The sequence below is a fragment of the Chroicocephalus ridibundus genome, chromosome 10 (genome assembly GCF_963924245.1).
Source record: "Chroicocephalus ridibundus chromosome 10, bChrRid1.1, whole genome shotgun sequence".
NCBI lineage: Eukaryota > Metazoa > Chordata > Aves > Charadriiformes > Laridae > Chroicocephalus > Chroicocephalus ridibundus.
Window position 1 is genome coordinate 3,679,841 of NC_086293.1, and position 17,544 is coordinate 3,697,384.

Below are 17,544 nucleotides of genomic sequence, written 5' to 3' on the forward strand. Positions count from 1 at the left end.
AGATTTATTGGGGTGGTGGGGTGGGTGTGACGATGATTTCTTGTCTGCGAATTGCAAGATTGTCCAGAAGGGACTGTTTGAAAGGAGAAGAAAAATTATGGGGAAGATTCCTCTGAAGAACAAAGCTGGAAGCTGGACCTGGCAGGGCCCATTTTTAATAGATGCCGAGCAACTCCCATGTTAAGGATATTCTTTTCCCTGTCGGTTAGGATGCGGCCTTCCAGGACGTGTAGTCGGTGGGTGGTGTCTGCAGTTAGGGGAACGTTGCACTGGAGTCAAATGTAAAGAAGCAGGTGATAGCGGATAGTGGGTTTAATTACTGGCCTACACTGAATGTTTATTTTAAGTGGGGGGTTTGGTTTTAAGATGAGTTTTCTTGGGGAAGGTGGTTCATTCCTCTTGCTCGGTAACTGCCTGCGCTCTCTGACGGGCCTGAAATGGAAAGCAAGCCAGCATCTGAGCTTGCAGAGAGACGAGTTTTCGTCAAAGAACTGGGCTGGGGGATGAGTTACTACCCAGGATCCTGTCTGCAGCTGCGTGTCACACAATTGGAGCTCTTCGGTCCCTCTTATTTGCCAGCTGAGCTGCTCCTCCGAGTGCTCCCTTACGTGCCTTACTCAAAATGAGACAGGATGCTTTAAAAAGTTTAGATGAGATTTATTAACAAATGGCGCCGTTTGCATTACGTTGGGCAGTCCACCAGCACGTCCCCGGCTGGGAAAGGGCGGCTGCACCCAGTCTGAGGTGGCCGTCTTGGCTGTTACGGGTGGATTGTGGAATTCTCCACGGCGCTGTGGAAGAGCTGGGGATGGAGCGGCGGATTCTTGTCTGGTTTGCGTTACACCTTTGGGCCAGTTCCACCGAGTTACACCAGCGTAACGGGGGGGTTTCCAGCACTGGTTTCAGGAGCTGTAGGTTAACACACCTCATAGAGGCATGGGAGGAATTACTGGAAACTTCTGAGGAACAACTTGCAGCCCAGGCTCGCGAAATTGAAATGTCACCTTTAACGTCTCCTCCCGCAGGCCGGATGTCACACTGCCATGGGAATCCGCTGGTCACCGCTGTACCTTGGGCTTGGATTTGTTATTCATAGCAACAATAAACAGTTAAATAGAGATCGGTGAATTAAGCTTTTTCTCTATCTTCAAAGCTAAGGTAATACACAAAGTACTGCTCTTGGCTTTGTGTTTGAACAACGTTCGAAATAATGAGATTTTAGCCTAGCAGAGACCCTCGGGGCCACTCCAGTAACAGTGAGAAATGATGATAAACTGCATTGGGCAGATATAGACAACTGCCTTAGTAACAAGAAATGATGGCCAAGTTAAAATAGGTACAACTAATGCAATCACACAAGTTACTTTTTTTTTTTTTCTTTTCCCTTCAAAATTCATGAGGATGTTGCCAGGGCCCGTGAGGGCAGCATCTGCCAAAAAAGGCCCGAGCGAGGTCAGGGTGAGCGGCGGAGGTTGTCCGGCAGATCTCAGCCGAGACTCGTCTCCCTTCACTGAAGAGACAAGCTGACCCTCAGATACGAGCTGCGGGCCACCCAGCTTTCCAGCACAGGTATTTATTAGGGATTTTAAGGAAAATGAATTTTCCTCCTCTTTTGTCTCCCCTTACTTACATCAGTCACTAAAAAAATGTACATGGCTCGTTTGAAGCCTTAGCCAGTTTTGGCATTTGTACTTACGCTGACAAAATGCTGGTCTGCGCAGAGCATTGGAGGAACATTGTTCTGACAGCCCATTGAGTTTTACATTTCCAAACTTTCCTGGTTAATGTAGCGTGGGCCGTGCTCTGCTCCCTCCTCCTCTCGCCCCCTGCGCTGACGCCGGGCCCCGGGAGCCGCCGGCTGCCGGCACACGTGGCCCAGGACGGCTCCTTGCAGCCGGGAGCACCCCGGCACCCCTCCCCAGCCCCTCCGCTGGCAACCGCCAGGGAAGCGGCTTTGCCAAGGGAAAAGTGGCTTTCACAGAAGTTACGCTAGCAACCATGCTAAAAAAGAGGCAGTAAAAAGCCGGATGGGGCAGGCCACGTGAATATGTGCTCTTGGTGCGAAAAGGGTCTTCGCAAAGGGACAGCGCTTTGACGGCAGTATGATGGTGCGAGCGATAGCGTGCTTTCCATTTGCGTTTTTGTGTTAATGTAGGCGCCTAATGAGGCTATTCCTATAGCAATGATTTATCTCGGAAGAATTTAAATTGAATGTTTCCTGAAAAGCCAGCAGTAAATAAAAATACCCCCCATCCACTAGTCCTAGTTTCATAATCTTGGAGAATTTAGTTTCATAAGATAATCAAAGCAGAATGTGGAAATACAAAATAAGCAGGCCAGAAACCCCCGGAGAAGCCTGTGACTTACAAAGGAAAAGGATGAGCTGAAAACATACCAGAAAATATTGAATGTTAAGTAATACATCGTCTGTAAAGACCTAAGAAAAAAACCTTTCTGAGCATATTTGTGGAAGCTTTTTGTGAAAGCGAGAAGCTTAAAGGCAACACACACAGAGCGTGTCACAGTGCCAGCTGAATACCTTGGAATGGTGGAACTGAGCACAATTACCATCCTCCAACAGGAAAAGCCGGTAGATCGGTACCTTAATGTTCTCTAGACTTGTTTTATTATACCGTTTGCTTATAAGCTTGCGTTTTATTATTTAATTGTAGACATTGAAATCTATGGGGTTTTTCCCCCTCGAACCCCCAGGCAATAGTCCCATAAAATAGTGCTTTTGGGCCAAAATCCCTGTCACGGTGCACTCTGGTTTTCTTTGCCTTTGCCAGTCCAAAAAAAGTAAAGTAAGGAAAAAAAAGCTAGTATAACAGGTTAATATAGATACTGCAGATTTGTAATAAATCTTTGTTAACTCCTTTGTTAGCTGACTGAGGCCTCCCCCCCTTTATTTTCTCGTTTGTAAAGGACTGTTTTCTGGCATTTCACGTATTGTTTGAGGTTACCGGTACCTCGTTCACTCACTCGTTTGTTTGATCAGAGCTGGAAACCTTGAACTAGCTTTTCTAATCCATCATTCTTGAAATGAAAAACCGTGCAGGGCCGAACAGAGCCCATTTGATCAGCGCAAGCGTCAAGTCGGCACCGCGGGGAGCTGGAGAAGAGTATGGCAGTGTTTCGGGCTGGGTTCGGCTGTCGGTGTATTTACGTTTGCTGCAGACGCTGCTGAGTTTGTTGCTGTTCTGGAGCCACGGGGCAGGCGCGGGCTGGGGTGGCCTGAGACACTGGACGAAATACGATCCAGTGCGTGTCATTGGCATGTCTTAATTACTGGCCATTTTACCTTAGTGTGCACACTGTGCAATGTCATATTTACTGCTAAAGCCATGCCTCGGCGCTTGTTCTGTAAGTTAATAATGGAAATGAAGCAGTTCAACGTAGGTGATGGAGCGGTTCCCTGAAGCGCAGGAATTCAGCTGTGGCTCTCCAGAGATCTCCCTGCAGGCCTTGCCCACGGGAAAGCTGTAACGGGGAAGATTTCAGCTGTGCAAGAACAAATCTCTCTTTTCTGGCTTGTTCCCAGCTTGCACTTTCTTATGTCAGATGTGCCGTTGGCCCGGATCGCTCACTGGGGTCAGTTGTTGGAAGCTCCGTGTCTTCAGTGGCGAGTGGAATGGAAGGAGGGGTTTGTTTACTCTGAGAAGAGTTGGAGGATTGAGGTAGGGTGGGTTTTTTTTTTTTTTTTTAACCAAAACCCAAGTCTAATTTTGTAATTTTGAAGCAGATCCTGACAGGCACGTTCTGTCACGATACAGCTTGCTGGCAGCAGGAGCAAGCAGGCTGGGAAAGGTCACCCTTATCCCCCTGGACCAGGAGCGCGTCTGGGGACAGAGCAGCGGGAAAGGGCATGTGCTGCTGCTCCGTGACAGCTGGAAAAGAGCAGGTTAAAAAATGCTGAGCTCTGTCACTTTTAGGGCAAAGTTAGTTGCCTACAGTGTGAGTTGGAGTTTCTCTCCACTGTTTTGACTAATTATTTTGGTCATCCATTCAGCGAAATAGTTGCAGCGCAGCGCAGTGAACTGAAATGACCTAGAAATAATTCCCTAACACAACCTGACGCTCTGGCTTATATTCAGAGAGAGATTTATTGCTTTACTCATAGAAGATCTTCATCAAAACGCTCCTCAGTCATTCCAGGGTAGCTGTTTCCATTCCTGCAACACCAAATGGCTTTATATACAGGAGCAAATATTTATTGGCTTCCTGCTTCAGAAGCTGAGTGTGTCGGGACAGAGGTTGTGCTCGCGGGGCTCCAGAGGGGAGCTGCGGGGTGGTGCCTGGAGGGGCGGCAGGAATCGCAGCTGGGTCTCAGGAATGGCCGGCAGAGCCCGGGGCAGAAGCCGCTCTGCCGCGGTGGCCGATGCCGAGCAGCCCCGGCGCTGGTGGGGACGCGGCTGCTGGTGAGAAGCTGCTGCTTTGAACCGGCGTTACTGCTCCTGCCACCTGAGCAGGGGGTGAAGGGCCTGGCTGTAGGTAATTTTAATCGATTAGCTGTGGGGATAGCTAGTCATCCGCCGGGAGGCTTGGGATGTGAAAGCGGCTGTGTGTTTGCGTACGGAACTGTTAGTAGATGATAGTGCCAGTCATGTCTGGGAAGCCATCTTTTAGACTAACACTAGCCTCCTAGGCTTTTTTATGTTAAACTTGTTTAGATGTTCCCGGGTTGCTTTAGAATAATTATAATGAGCAGAAATTGCATTGAGTCAGCGACTTGTTCCATTCAATTTTATTCCCCTCCCAGCACTAAGTGGGTGTCCAGTTTGGTGAAGTGGGGGGGAGACGCCAGACAAAAACTTAACAACTTGTACGTTTTGGCTTTCTTAAACTCCCTGTTACTTTAACATGTTTATAAAAACCTCTCAGCTACTTATCGCCAAAGATATGTAAGGCAGCTATTCCAATACGACTGAAGCACCAGTGCTGGCAAAACACATTAATTGTTGGCCTCGTGACAATGCCTGAGCCATCCCGGCCTGCTCTTAGGCAGCGTTGGACACATTTAGCACCATCGTGTGCTTATGACTCACAACTAACTCACCAGATTACTTCAGCCCCCTTGATATTCAGAAATAATCACTGAATAATTTGCCACTGATTTTAACGTGAGACTGTTTACAAACCTGGGGGGAGAAAATAATCAGATGTTAAGTTGCAAAATTGTGTAAGTTGCCCCCACCAATTAATAAATTTTAAAAGAGGGGCAATTCTTGAATGAATGAATGTAAAGGGGGAGGTGGGTGTTGGGGGGGGTGGATGTGTGTGAGACACTAACCGTATGTTTCACTTTACCCTGGTTAATTCCCCTTTGGCCTCTGATCTTTTTTTTTCTTTTTCTTTTCTACTTCCTAGGAAGGAGAGGGGAAGTGAGGCATATTTAGACTGGAGAAAAACCAGGAAAAATTGATGTGAGTAAACACCTGCCTGTCACCCACTTCTTTTCTGTTTTATTTTAAACATCTTTGTATTCAGTAAGCACCACTTGGCGTGAAGATAGACTGCTCTGCTTTTTCTTTGTCATCACTTTCTGGCCAGCTTCGTCTGCCTGCAGGAGGAGTAAATTACACCTGCCCCTCTGAGAGCCACTGTGGCTACCAGGAGCGGAGAGGAAGACGTGGTGGAGAGATGGGCAATGACCAGGAGGTGGTGCAGGAATCACCACGAGCCCTTACACACACACTCACTCTCTCTCTGGTGACTGCGGTAGCCTGGCAGGCTCACGCACACTAAGGGAGGAGCAGCAGCTACAGCTGGTTGGCAACTGCCTCCACTCACGCTCAGTTTTGAGGCGATTGGTTCGGATTCCTGGGAAATAGGCTTTTATGTTGTTGCTTTCCTCATTGTGTCCGTCTGTCTCTGTGAGCAGGTAGCAGTACAATGGGCTTCAGTCTCCTCTTCACTGGGAATCGTTCCTGAAAGGAATGGGACTGAGCCAGGAGTGTCGGAATGGTTCAGCTCAATGCCCTTGTGCTGCTCCCAGCCGGGTCCCACGGCCGGTGCCAGACGTGGGTGCAGCTCTGCCGGGTGCTGGCAGGCGGGAGGTGCTACCCCGAGCTTACTTCCAGGTACGGTAAGCGTGAGCCCACGGTCTGCACCTCAACCCGTAGCCATGCCTTTGGGCATAACCCGGCCCCTGAGAACCAGCCTCTCCCAGGGGGAGCTGAGTAACGGTCATAGCTAATTGTCATAACGCTGTTGTGGTCTGAGCAGAACGAAACAGAAATAAGCAGGCTTAAAACAAACAACAACAACAAAAAAACCCCAAAAGCAACACAGTGCTATTTTAGAATAAAAGCACATGTAGCTGAACTCATACTCCTGACGAGCAAGGACATGGCTTTCTCTCAGGGCATCCTGCAGTCCTGCAGGGAAGAAGTGACCTTATTTGCATTTTTCTTGTTGAATTGCTGTCGGGATTTCTGCAGCAGGGCAAGAGAAAATTCCTCCAGGAGAACATGGAAATATCACAGCACTAACGCAATATCCTTCAACTGGGTTCCTTTTCCTCAGCCTCCCTTTGCCCCTTGCACTGCCCAGCCACCCAGCACTAACCCCTGTGTGTCTCGCGCAACTCGCCTCCTTTTCTTACAATATATTGCAAAAGCAGTAAGCCAGCAATACAGTACAGAAAGCCCAGGAACTAAAGATGGTCGACATTTTGCCCTGTATCTGAAAAGCATCAAACCTGCTCCTTCCTCGCCATTTCCAGAACAATCTGTCATCTCCCCTACGTGCTCCCATCCTTCCTCCCCAGCCTTTTTTAAAGGCAGGAGACGGATCTGCCGTCGCCTTGACGTGTACATTTGAGTGCTCCTTTCTAAGGTCAGCATTTTGAATTTGAGGTCTATGATTTTAGACGCTTCTATCAGGAGCGTTTTCAATTCTAATCACGCTCTCTAAATTGCTTAGACTCTTTCCCAGCATGATGTCCTGCTCCAATTTTATAGTTAGATAATTAAATGCCGAGCATAGCAGCATTCAGCTCCTCAGCAGTATTGCACAGATGCAGGCGTAAGGCAGACGGCTCTGTGACTTGCTCCACATCCTCTCGCACTTTAATGGCAGCTGATAGATCAGTGATTTTTTTGGTAGATATGTATCACCTGTCCGTTTAGTATAAGGCCACTGTTTCATCAGCCCCTTGGCTTCAGCCTGGCTGGTTCCCTCCTCAGTAAGGGCTTAGGAATCAGTGACTTCAGGTGCTGCAGTTCACACCCCAAACCATCAGCATCACCTGAGGAACATGTAGTTTAAAATCCAGGCTTACCAGGAGTGGTAAAGCGGCAGGGTGCTGGGTAGGGCTGTTAACCTCTTAAGCTTTCTGTATACGGCATGCACACGGGAACTAAATTGTAGAAATAGCATAACGGATCAATGATACACATCACAAGTGTGATACAGCAGTTTGGCATTTAAAGGATATATTTCAAATATATATAAAAATATATGAAACATTTAGGACTTGCTTCACAGGAAATAACACACGTTGGTTTTGTCCAATGAAAGACCGCAAAATTGTGAATTTAATGTATAATATAACCTTTATTCTTTTTTCTCTAAACTCTTGGAAACTTACATAACAATCGTGCTTTAATTATGACACCATTTATAGACATTTAAAATGCATCTTAATTTATAAATATTTTACATTTGGTCCATAGAACAGGTTGCAATTTACTAAATAATACTGTACTCTTTTAAACAGGCTCTGTATATATTTTTGAATATGTATATATTACATATATATTTTTATATAGAGATAGATTTGCTTGGTGTTCAGATATTTCCTTATTGCAAAAAGCATATATGATCATACAATAATCTTTTTTTCAGGGCAAGTACTACAAAAAAGATACAGCTATTCACAGTTTACACACAGTAGGTCTACAACACTAGTTTGTGCTCTATGATACGTTTGTACAGCTTTTTGCTAAAGAGCAGGTCGGTCAAACATCTGTCATAAGTGTTTACAATCAAACATTAAATACTGTATTTTTCTTAGAACAACATGGGACTTGATTACATTAAACAAGAAAGAGAAAGTTGGAAATTTTATCCTTAGTCTAATGAAATCCACAGTTAGAATGTGTATGTATCATGTGTCATGTTTGTGGAGGATGTACGGTTTTCCTCTAAATCCCAAAGACTTAACGGGACTTCTGTATTTCAGCTATAGCCGTTTAGGATGTAGTTTAGATCTCGTAATATTTTACAATTGATCTATGTATGAAACGGTTTAGAATCTACCAAACGTACTCTGAGATTTTATGATGTAGTTTGAAATACATGTGTATTTTATATATATATTATTTCTACAATAATGTGCTTGACATTCTGAGAATAATACCTTATTGCAAGAACATGTTTGTCACCTTCAGACAAAAACAACGAAAAACCCAACATTCACAGTTAACATGTTTTTCACGTAGTAGTTCTACATAAATTGTGCTATCTAACATTGTACGTTGCACAAAAATTTGCTGAAAAGCATGTTTCATTGCACAGTTCTGTCACAGTCATTTACAATCAAACATCACTACTGCATTCTCCATAATCCTCCGTGTCTGTCAAATAGCTGCCAAAGGAGAGATACCGGCCAGGGCTAATCTCTGCATTTGCCACGCAGGGAAAAGCTTCCGTCAGCGGCACGGCCTTTCCAGCTACGCGGCAAGTGCGGACTGAGCCCAGAGTGGAGAGTTTTATATATTATTGAAATTGCTTTCCCTCATGCCTTCATCGCCACAAATAATATGCAAATAAAACCAAAACTGTTTTCAAAGTGCTAATGATCCATATTTTATAATTTGCTTATTAGAAGCCGTTGAAGTCCTTTAACGGCTTAAAAAGAACAGTTGTGAATTAAACCCTAAATTAGAATTACAAGGATAAGCTTCAATCTTTAAGCCATTGATTTGGTTTCTATTTTGGTGGCAATGCAAGAATAGTAGAATAATAACAGCATAACAAAAGCCTGAGCCTCAATTGCGAGTACTTTGTATTTCTCTTACTCCTGGGAATCTGTAAGAGCTCTTGGATATCACTTCTCATTTTGCTAAAAAAGTTAGAAGTCATGTATTTGCCTCTAACAGCTGCGATTCGTGTAGTATTGATTCACAAAGATACGTTCTTTCTATAAGAAATAGGATGTATATATTTTTTTAAACAAATTTACGGTCTTGTTGGAAAGTTATCCTGAAAGGCAGAGTGCAGACAGCGCTTACGGCCATTCTGTGCCGTATTGCCACCGACAGCCGTGTAATTTAATTTGCACTAGGAATGTTGATAAAGGCTGTGTCTGCTGGTAACTGAAGGAAGTCTCTTCCCCCCCCAAATGGCCTCAACTGGAGCAAATTTTAAGGGCAGACTTTTTCACTGGAAATCACTTGTTTACAAAATACTTCGTTCTTTTTGTACAAAACAATTCCAAACTTAATTTTACTCCTGCAAAGTCAGAAATAACAGTCTTGGGATTCAGCGGTAAGAAATATTGATAAACTACTAAAAATCAGCAGCACAAAACTTCAAATAGTCGTGCTAAAAGGTAGATTAAAAAGGTCTTGGCACATCAATTTACAAATTCCAAGATATGCAACTATTATTGTGAAAGGATAAAAACATTAACAGTCTGTGGATTGCCAGAGAACACAGAACACTGTCAACATCTGAGCTCGCGCGATGGTTGGATCATACCCATGGCGATTCCCTTAGAGTGGAGATGACCTTTTTTCTTTTTTTCTTTTTTTTTTTCTTTTTTTTTTTGCCACTAGAGGTAGGTAATTATATTCTCAGACATAAATTTGTGGTCATATTCAACCATATTTTTTGTTTTTCTGGAGTGGTATTGGTACTTTTACAACACCGAAGTTTAGATGTAGGCTTCTTTGTTCGCAGAGTTGCTCTGTTGGGCCTGGTCTGGCCCGTTTTCAGGGTGAGCGATGTCTTCGCTTGGCTGAATCATTACTTGGATGCGCTGTTTAAAGAACAACAATCAATCTGAGGCAATCAAAGTACTGTTTCTAAGGTTACTTTTTTGTTTTAAAGGCAATCCTAAGCACTTCCGTTGGGGCACTGGAAGCTCAATGACAAATACTGTCTGTCTCCTAAGGGCCCCAAAAGGCCCTAAGTCCCGTATCCTAACCCCAGTTTTAGCTGTGTTCCGACCATGACAGTAGGCGTTGAAAGACCACATGCAAAATGGTAGATGCCACCAGGCATTAACTGATCACGTCTAGGGAGAAGAAATGAGGGGAGCCTGCGGCGTGGGGCAGGAGAGGACGGCTCTGCCCAGAGCCCCCAGCTCCAGCAGAGGCTGCCTGTTTGCAGCGGGGACGGAGGTGATGGTGACCCTCCCCGGGAGCAGAAGGGACCAGAGAGCATTGGCTGCAGCTTCTGAGAGTTACTGCCTCCAAGGATACAGGAGGTAAAGTAGAGTTGTATTTAAGATATTTTATTTCTAGTCCTTCTCTGTTCTCCGTTGCTGATGCTTACCTGCCCAGCTCACGTTCACAGCCAGAAAGAGCCCGGGTTTGGTCCTCAAAGCCTGTGAGTGGTGCGAGCTCCTCCTGTTACCTAGTGAGCATTTGTCAACGCTTTCAAAAACGAGACCACGGCAAGACTGAGAGGAGGAACTTTTACTGAGGTCTTATACAACTCTGCCCAAGAAGCAGCTGCATTTCAGAGCAACAGTTCTGCCTTTGCACGCAAATGTTTCCATAAGACCAAGGGAAAGATACTCAAAACATAGCAGCTAAGAACAAGCGGGGGGCGGGGGGAAACACAGAAATTTTTTTGTAGACTTCTTTGAAGCATCACTAAGTCTTTTGAAATTTGCTGAAGACAAATATTTGGATCAAGATCTGAGCAATTCATGAGGCATTACTCGTCAATTCTACTTAAGCTCATCTGTCCCTTCGCAAAGATGGCTCTGTCAGCTGATTTTAGAATATTCCAGAAATTCTGACAAATTCATTTTGACAGTCTTCCGTTCCCACAGTCATAGAGGACAGAGATATATGTTTCAATACGTGTGCTGAAGAAGTGTCTGTTGCACACAGAATGAGATTATTGGATGGAGAGGGAAAACTGAGGATGCAGCTGGATAAAAAAACCCGTCAAGTATGGCAATTGTACGTAGTTACTGAACACTGTACGGTCAGTAACCTTATTAACATTTTGCACTCCTTTAGCAGCATTTCTCTGAAGATCTTAAAATGGATTTAAGCCACACAACGCCGCTCTCACATAGGAAGCGTCATCTCCTTTTAACAGATGGAATAAGGAATCAGGGAGGAGCTAAGAGCGCAGTGCAATGAGAAAAAGGCCACTAATGTTGTTCATGAAGTAACTGTTCATAGAAATGCCTTACGTAAAGACTAAAGGGAAGTGCAGCGTAACCATTAAATGTGATTTTACATGTCCTTTCTCTCAGTGGCAGCAGAACAAGGAGCCATCGTAACTTAGAACAGGGAAATGCAGAACAGGAGCTCAAATCTGAGATGGCATTGCGAGGAGATGCTAGAGAGAGTCACTGTGAGCAGACTCATGGAAACCAAAAGTTACATGGGTTCAGTCTCGTTCCAGTTCCTTAAAGCCTTGATACGTGACAGCATGTCTTGCCTTAGTAAGGACATATTTACATATTTTGTAAACTGCTGCTTTGTTTTCTAGGTGCAAGGAGCTGGGATGCAAAACATCTGGAACCATCAAAGCCCAGAGATAAGGACCACATTTAACGTGCTGAATTACGTTTCACAACAGACGGTAGAGACACTGCCTTTGCTTTGTCTGTTTGGTACTTGTTTCGATGTTTTTCAGCTCAATGCCAAAATAACTGGCCTAAGCAAGTGAGGCCACAGGAAATGCAGAGTAGAAAATAGCTGCCCGGCAGTCTTTGATCAGTGTGAACAGGTCTCACAAGATGGAATCATGCAGTCAGGAAAAACAGGGACTTACCTGTTTTAAGGAGCCTTTCAGGGTTAGAAACATGTATGCCATATAGCCTGGTATCAGCACCATAGAAGACAAGGCCATGAACCAGCCAACCCCTTGGCCCCATTTTGGGAAAACGTAACTTCCCATCGTGAGAGGAGTCATTTGGACAGCACTGAAGATAAACACTCCCTGCAAAATACAGCGGAAAAGAAGATTTGGATGAGATTTCCAGAGTGTTCTGCATTCAGGAATTTTTTCTGGATTGACTTGGACCTGAAGCCTGCCTTGGCATCCAGGCAAGGAGAAAAGGGTTCCTTTGGTCCCTGGTGGTGGCCGCCAGGCGCTCGCCTGTGGATGGGGCCTGCGGGTCAGCCTTCCCGATGGAGGTTGGGCAAACAGGCAAATGTCAGCCCACTGCACCGACTGATTCCCTGCTAGCTTAACCTCCAGTGTGGGAATGCGTCAATAACTGAACTGTAGTTCTGAAACTGTGAACCGGCTTGTTTGTTTGTTTGTGTCCACGAAATTTCTTATTGGAATAATAGTATCAGTACAGCTCTACTGTACTGGTCAGCAACAGGCTCCTAGAGGCTCTAGGACAGTAAGAAATGTTCTTTAAAGCCTGGCTCTGCACCGACCTCTCTAATACCAGCGCCTGAGAGTGCTTGGCCCAGGGGCTTTGGTATCGTTCAGATCCTCTGAACAAACTCGTCACGGAAAATGAGGGCGGTCAGAATGGAACCTGCGGTTCGGTAAGTGGCTAACGATTTGGCTGTATAACCAAACTTAGGAAATTCAAAAGCCACTTTGAATTTTACAATAACAAGAGATGAGGAGATAGTTTAGTTTCCCAAGAAGCTTCTTACCAAAATTATTGTTTCAAGTTAACACTATATTTTGACGTACATAACCTGCATCTCAGATTATCCAGGTATGCTGGTACGGGATATTCGCTGGTACTAGCAGAGTCCTCAGATAACCTGCACAAAATCAGAGGGAAGGGGGCTATGGGGAAGGATGGGGGTCCTGGGGAATAACACCTGCATACACATGTATACGGTACCATTGATCAGCAGCACTTGGGGGTTGCGTTTGTGTTGTTTTCAAAGAGATGACCTGCAAATACTCTGTTTTTCCTTTAAGTTCCCAAGGAAGACTCCTGTCCTGTCCTGTCCTGTTTCAAATGTCTAAAACAGCCCGTGTCAGGGAAACCTGCTAAACCGAACCAGCAAAGAAGGAGGCTCGTTCTGATCCCAGGTTCAGGCCTTGTGCAGAACATATTCCCAGATTTTATTAGCATGTCATCACCACCTGTGAACTTGCACTGGATGACAAATTCTGCTGAAGCCTTTACGAGACAGGAGGAATCTCGTTAAGTTTGTATATACAGTATCAGTTGTCTTCCTACTATATCACTGAAATAAACAAAATGCATTTTTTTATGCCTTCCTGAACGCTTGTTTTCAGGAACATGAAACCCTTCGTCATCTGGGTAGAGATGAATCAAGGAACCCTCAGTATAAACACATTTCCGTGGCTCTCTTTAGTGCTCTTTGTTTGCTTTTCTATGGCCTTGGGCTACCTATATGGGAATATCAGAGGAACAGCAGTGAGTGGGAAGTGTTGTGTCATAGTGTCTACTTGATGACAGTTTTTTACATTGCAGCTGGGTTGCCTACATTATGCATAGTAAATTTACATTACTTTGCTTATTATTTCAAATAATAAATGAAGCTTAAAAGCAGAAAAAGACTGTAGTGTGGTTTCCAGTGCACAAAATCCTTGCAAGGCTTGCCACAAAAACCAGTAGCAACCTAGTATAAACTAGGTACATCGGTTTATAATCCTAGTCTGTTCCAGAATAGTGCCTGTGAAGGAATTCCGTTCATTTTGTGTATATGGAAAATTTAGAGAGATTGCTAGATTTTATGTAAGAATGCAAGAAATGGTCAAAACTTGTTTCTTACAGTTTTCTCTCTTTGCTAATCAAACTCTTGACAAGTTGCCATTTCCAGAGAACTAATACACGTCTTGAAATTGCACCAGGCTGCTTTTCTTAGGGCACGGGCTTCCTCTAATGACACTGGGTTTTGCCTATTGCCTTCAATGGAATTGCTCAAATCCTTAAAAAAGGAATGAGGTCAGAGTTAATATGAACCTGCGGGGGTGGAAATGACAATGCTGCAGTACATAGGCCACCTCATTTACATCCTTTGAATCGTATAATAAAAGTTTGTTCCTTACTGCCACAATGATAGGAGTGAAAAATGACCAGCAGAGCTTCCACCAGATGCAGGGTCTGTATCCCACCATCTCTTGGATGTTGTCATAAAATCTATTAACACCTAAACGTGGAAATAAGAAACATATCAGATAACTGATTGAGAGCTTTCGATTGAATCGGGTTTGAGAGGCACTGTCATAAATCATGAGGTATATTTGGAAGCTCTATACTGACCCCAAAAACCCATCTGAATGGGAAAGAAATGTGCAAACTCAGAAGCACCAAGAATCAATTGTTCTTATTCATCCACTTCCTAATTGATGAATTACCAACCAGCAAACCTATTCCAATGCAAAGGACGAGGAATTCTGTACACCTGAAGGTCAGATGCAATAAATTGCCCTTGGTTAATTTAAACTCTTAAGTCTTGTTAGAATGAGAGATTTAGAATAATATTTTACAAATTAATTTAAATTAAAAAAAAATAAATCCATTATTAACCGGCTTCACTCCGTGTGGGTATACACACACCACATACATGCAGGACTGCATATGAAATCAAAGAGTAGCCCTTCTGCTGCTACCTACCAGCGCTCCATCATCTAGAAGATACGTCTATCATATTGTTTATAACTTTGTATTTGATTTCTTCATTTTTTAGCTGGTGTATTTTTCCATTTGCATTTGCTGGATTCATATGCAGTATCTCTCCCCTATAAAATGCTGTTCCATCCTCTTAAGCCCATGAAAAGGCAGGAGAAAGACTCCAGTTATCTTGGTCTGAACCAGTTTGGTAATATAAGCAGAAGTGCCTTATCCCTAATCAGGGGAGTCCGTCCTTGGATGAGCTAACGCAGAACAAACTAAGGTCAAATGCACAAATACTCTGGGAAGAATATGATACATACTCATTAATCTTTATACCCAGAGCTTGTCAGTCCAGACTTCGGGGTGTTTTAGGGCAATTACAAGATATAACGGACCAAGGAGCCTGGCTCTCACTGCAAGATCCTGGCGTGACTGAGTCATTTCTGGAAATGAATTGTTATGAAGTCCAAAAGACCAAAGTCATTATGTTGAGAACAGCGGTACCTAACACCTCTGAAGATCCAGGCTTTCCAAGGAAGGGGGACAGGAAAAAAAGAGGGAGATGTCACCTATTTCTGAATAGTGTATTCAGAGTAAGTATTTCTGAAACACTTGGCGTCTAATGACCTCCAGGCTTATACGCAGGGTGTTTTTAAGAAGTACCTTCCACAAGCCAACTTCGAGTTCTCAGTAGAATTACATGCATACAAACCAAGGCCAATTTCAGTTCCACCCCCAGCATGTGCACGCACAAAAGACAAATGAGTAGATGAAGTATCCTTCTGATGTGCAAAACTTGTGGAAAAAATAAAAACCGTGTTGTTTACCGTAGCACCAGGATATCGAGATGCACTCAAAGAATACAAGGAACAAGAGACTCATTCCACTGGCAGAGTAGTAGTCAAAAAGCTTAAATACATAGATTCCACCCTAAAATATATAAGAAGGAAGTGTTAAATAGTAAGGACTCTAATTTCAAGACAGATTAAAACGCAAGCTACAAACTAACAGTGGCAAATAGGTTAGGGACATATTAATGTAAATTAATTAAAGTTAACAGGGGTTAAAGTCTTACAACACTTGAGGTCAATACTGACAAAAATTACATTACTGCTAGAATTCAATTAACTGATTTGATTTGCCTTTACTCCTTTTTGTTCAATAATTCAATTATTTCCCTGAAATAGTTTGCAGTCTAGTAGATGGCAGGAAGCAATGGAGAACATCCCCAGGTACCACTGGTTGGACTGTCAGACAGACTGCGGAGATGTGTATTTTCTTGTCACCTGACCCATGAAGACATCACTGCATCCACGCGCTACAGGCATTTTACTCTTAGAAGTTAATGTCTGCTGCCTGAAGTCGATGATTGATAGATCCCGGCCACTTCACTGGTTTGCAGTGACTCCTGGCTGGGGTGGGGGAAGGGGGAAATAAAACAGGTGCTGTATGTCAGGCATACGATGACCTTCTTCTCCAGAACGTACCTGAGTAATATTGGACAGCCCTATCAGATAGGAAACGATGCATACAACAGCAATGAAGATTTCTCTTCGATTGCGCAGCAACTTTGGGAATTCATCCACCAGAGCTGTTATGAATCCTTCCACAGTGCAGAACTGCAAGTAAAGTTAGAAATAAAATACAACGCGATGCACTACAGCAGCAGGATTACACTGAGGGGAGGGGTTTTCAGTCCTGTTCATCACTGGCCTAAGGCTGCATCCAGTAAATGATAAATGAAAATTCACTTGACTTCAGTGGAAGCAGGGCTTCGGAATACCCTCAGTTCTGTCTAAAAAGATTTCCACAAAAAGATTTCCAGCTAGGAAAACACTCATAATTCCAAATTATGAACTACAGCATGTGCTTTAGAAAGATAAAGTGCTCTTTCTTGTGATAGAAGGCAATACACCTACAGTTGAAGGCTTTAACCCCTAGATCCTTCAAAAATATACGCTTCTCCTTTCTGTGATTTACTCACATACACGAAAGCCAACAGACGCAAAAAGTGTAAGCAGATCTGTGCTTCAGAGTGAAGCTTAAGGACACAGGATTGATTCTCATGTGTTATAAATCAAATGCTTTTTGTATCCCCAGAAAAGTCAATGCTGAGGATGCGGTCTTGCCAATGGAAAGCATGGCCATACTTCAGATTTTTACTGTATATTCAAAATAAATGTCGTCATGATGACGGCTGAAAAAATGAAAAACAGGATGTATGTAAATTTTTATTAATTTCCAGCAATGCAATCAGAATTTAACCAACAGATTTAGTTCCTATATATTATAGCATATGAAACGTTTCACTGATAGAAAATGAAAAAAGCATGACAGCCTGTAGATATATATTCATTTTAATAATATTAGACTACCTTCCTCAGCTGTTAGTTGCCTAGAGACAAGCTCTTTCAAGAATATTTTTGACCCAATTAATTTCACAGTAGTTTCCCCCTAGACTGAGCAAGAGGTTTTAATGTCAAGCCTGAAGCTTACTGAAAAACAAAGAAATAGAAAACATAAGTTTCCAGCTTCCTTTCACCTAACAGGATAAAATGCCCTCTTGGTCTTTTTGTAGTTTGATTCACAGGCTGAAGTCAACTTGGATTTATTTTAAATGATGGATTTTCTCTACTGAGAGGCTGGTAATTCTCATATTCCGTTATGTGCTGTGAAGGCTGCGCTAGTGCCTGGGCTGTGCTAACGCCTGGAAGGTGCAGCTGACTGTGAGCAGATTAACACATCTGCCGACAGCTGGGCACGTACAAATGACGAAACGTCTCAGC

At 43.7% G+C, this 17,544-nt stretch overlaps 1 protein-coding gene and 1 long non-coding RNA gene across 2 annotated transcripts in view; one reads left to right on the forward strand and one right to left on the reverse strand.

Annotated features, from left to right (window-relative positions):
* The first annotated feature begins 1,418 nt into the window (after positions 1 to 1,418).
* LOC134521641 (uncharacterized) lies at positions 1,419 to 6,135 on the forward strand. The gene is made up of 3 exons (XR_010072820.1): positions 1,419 to 1,569; positions 5,368 to 5,423; positions 5,882 to 6,135. It is a non-coding gene; the product is annotated as an uncharacterized LOC134521641 (long non-coding RNA).
* Positions 6,136 to 7,537: 1,402 nt separating this feature from the next.
* SLC6A1 (solute carrier family 6 member 1) overlaps positions 7,538 to 17,544 on the reverse strand; it is a 61,901-nt gene continuing 51,894 nt past the window's right edge. The window contains exons 11-15 of the mRNA XM_063348358.1: positions 16,246 to 16,377; positions 15,586 to 15,688; positions 14,191 to 14,291; positions 11,968 to 12,135; positions 7,538 to 9,985 (exon numbers count right to left, since the gene is read on the reverse strand). Of these exons, the coding sequence (XP_063204428.1) occupies positions 9,881 to 9,985; positions 11,968 to 12,135; positions 14,191 to 14,291; positions 15,586 to 15,688; positions 16,246 to 16,377 (609 nt within the window). The 3' untranslated portion in view covers positions 7,538 to 9,880. The remainder of the gene's footprint in view (positions 9,986 to 11,967; positions 12,136 to 14,190; positions 14,292 to 15,585; positions 15,689 to 16,245; positions 16,378 to 17,544) is intronic.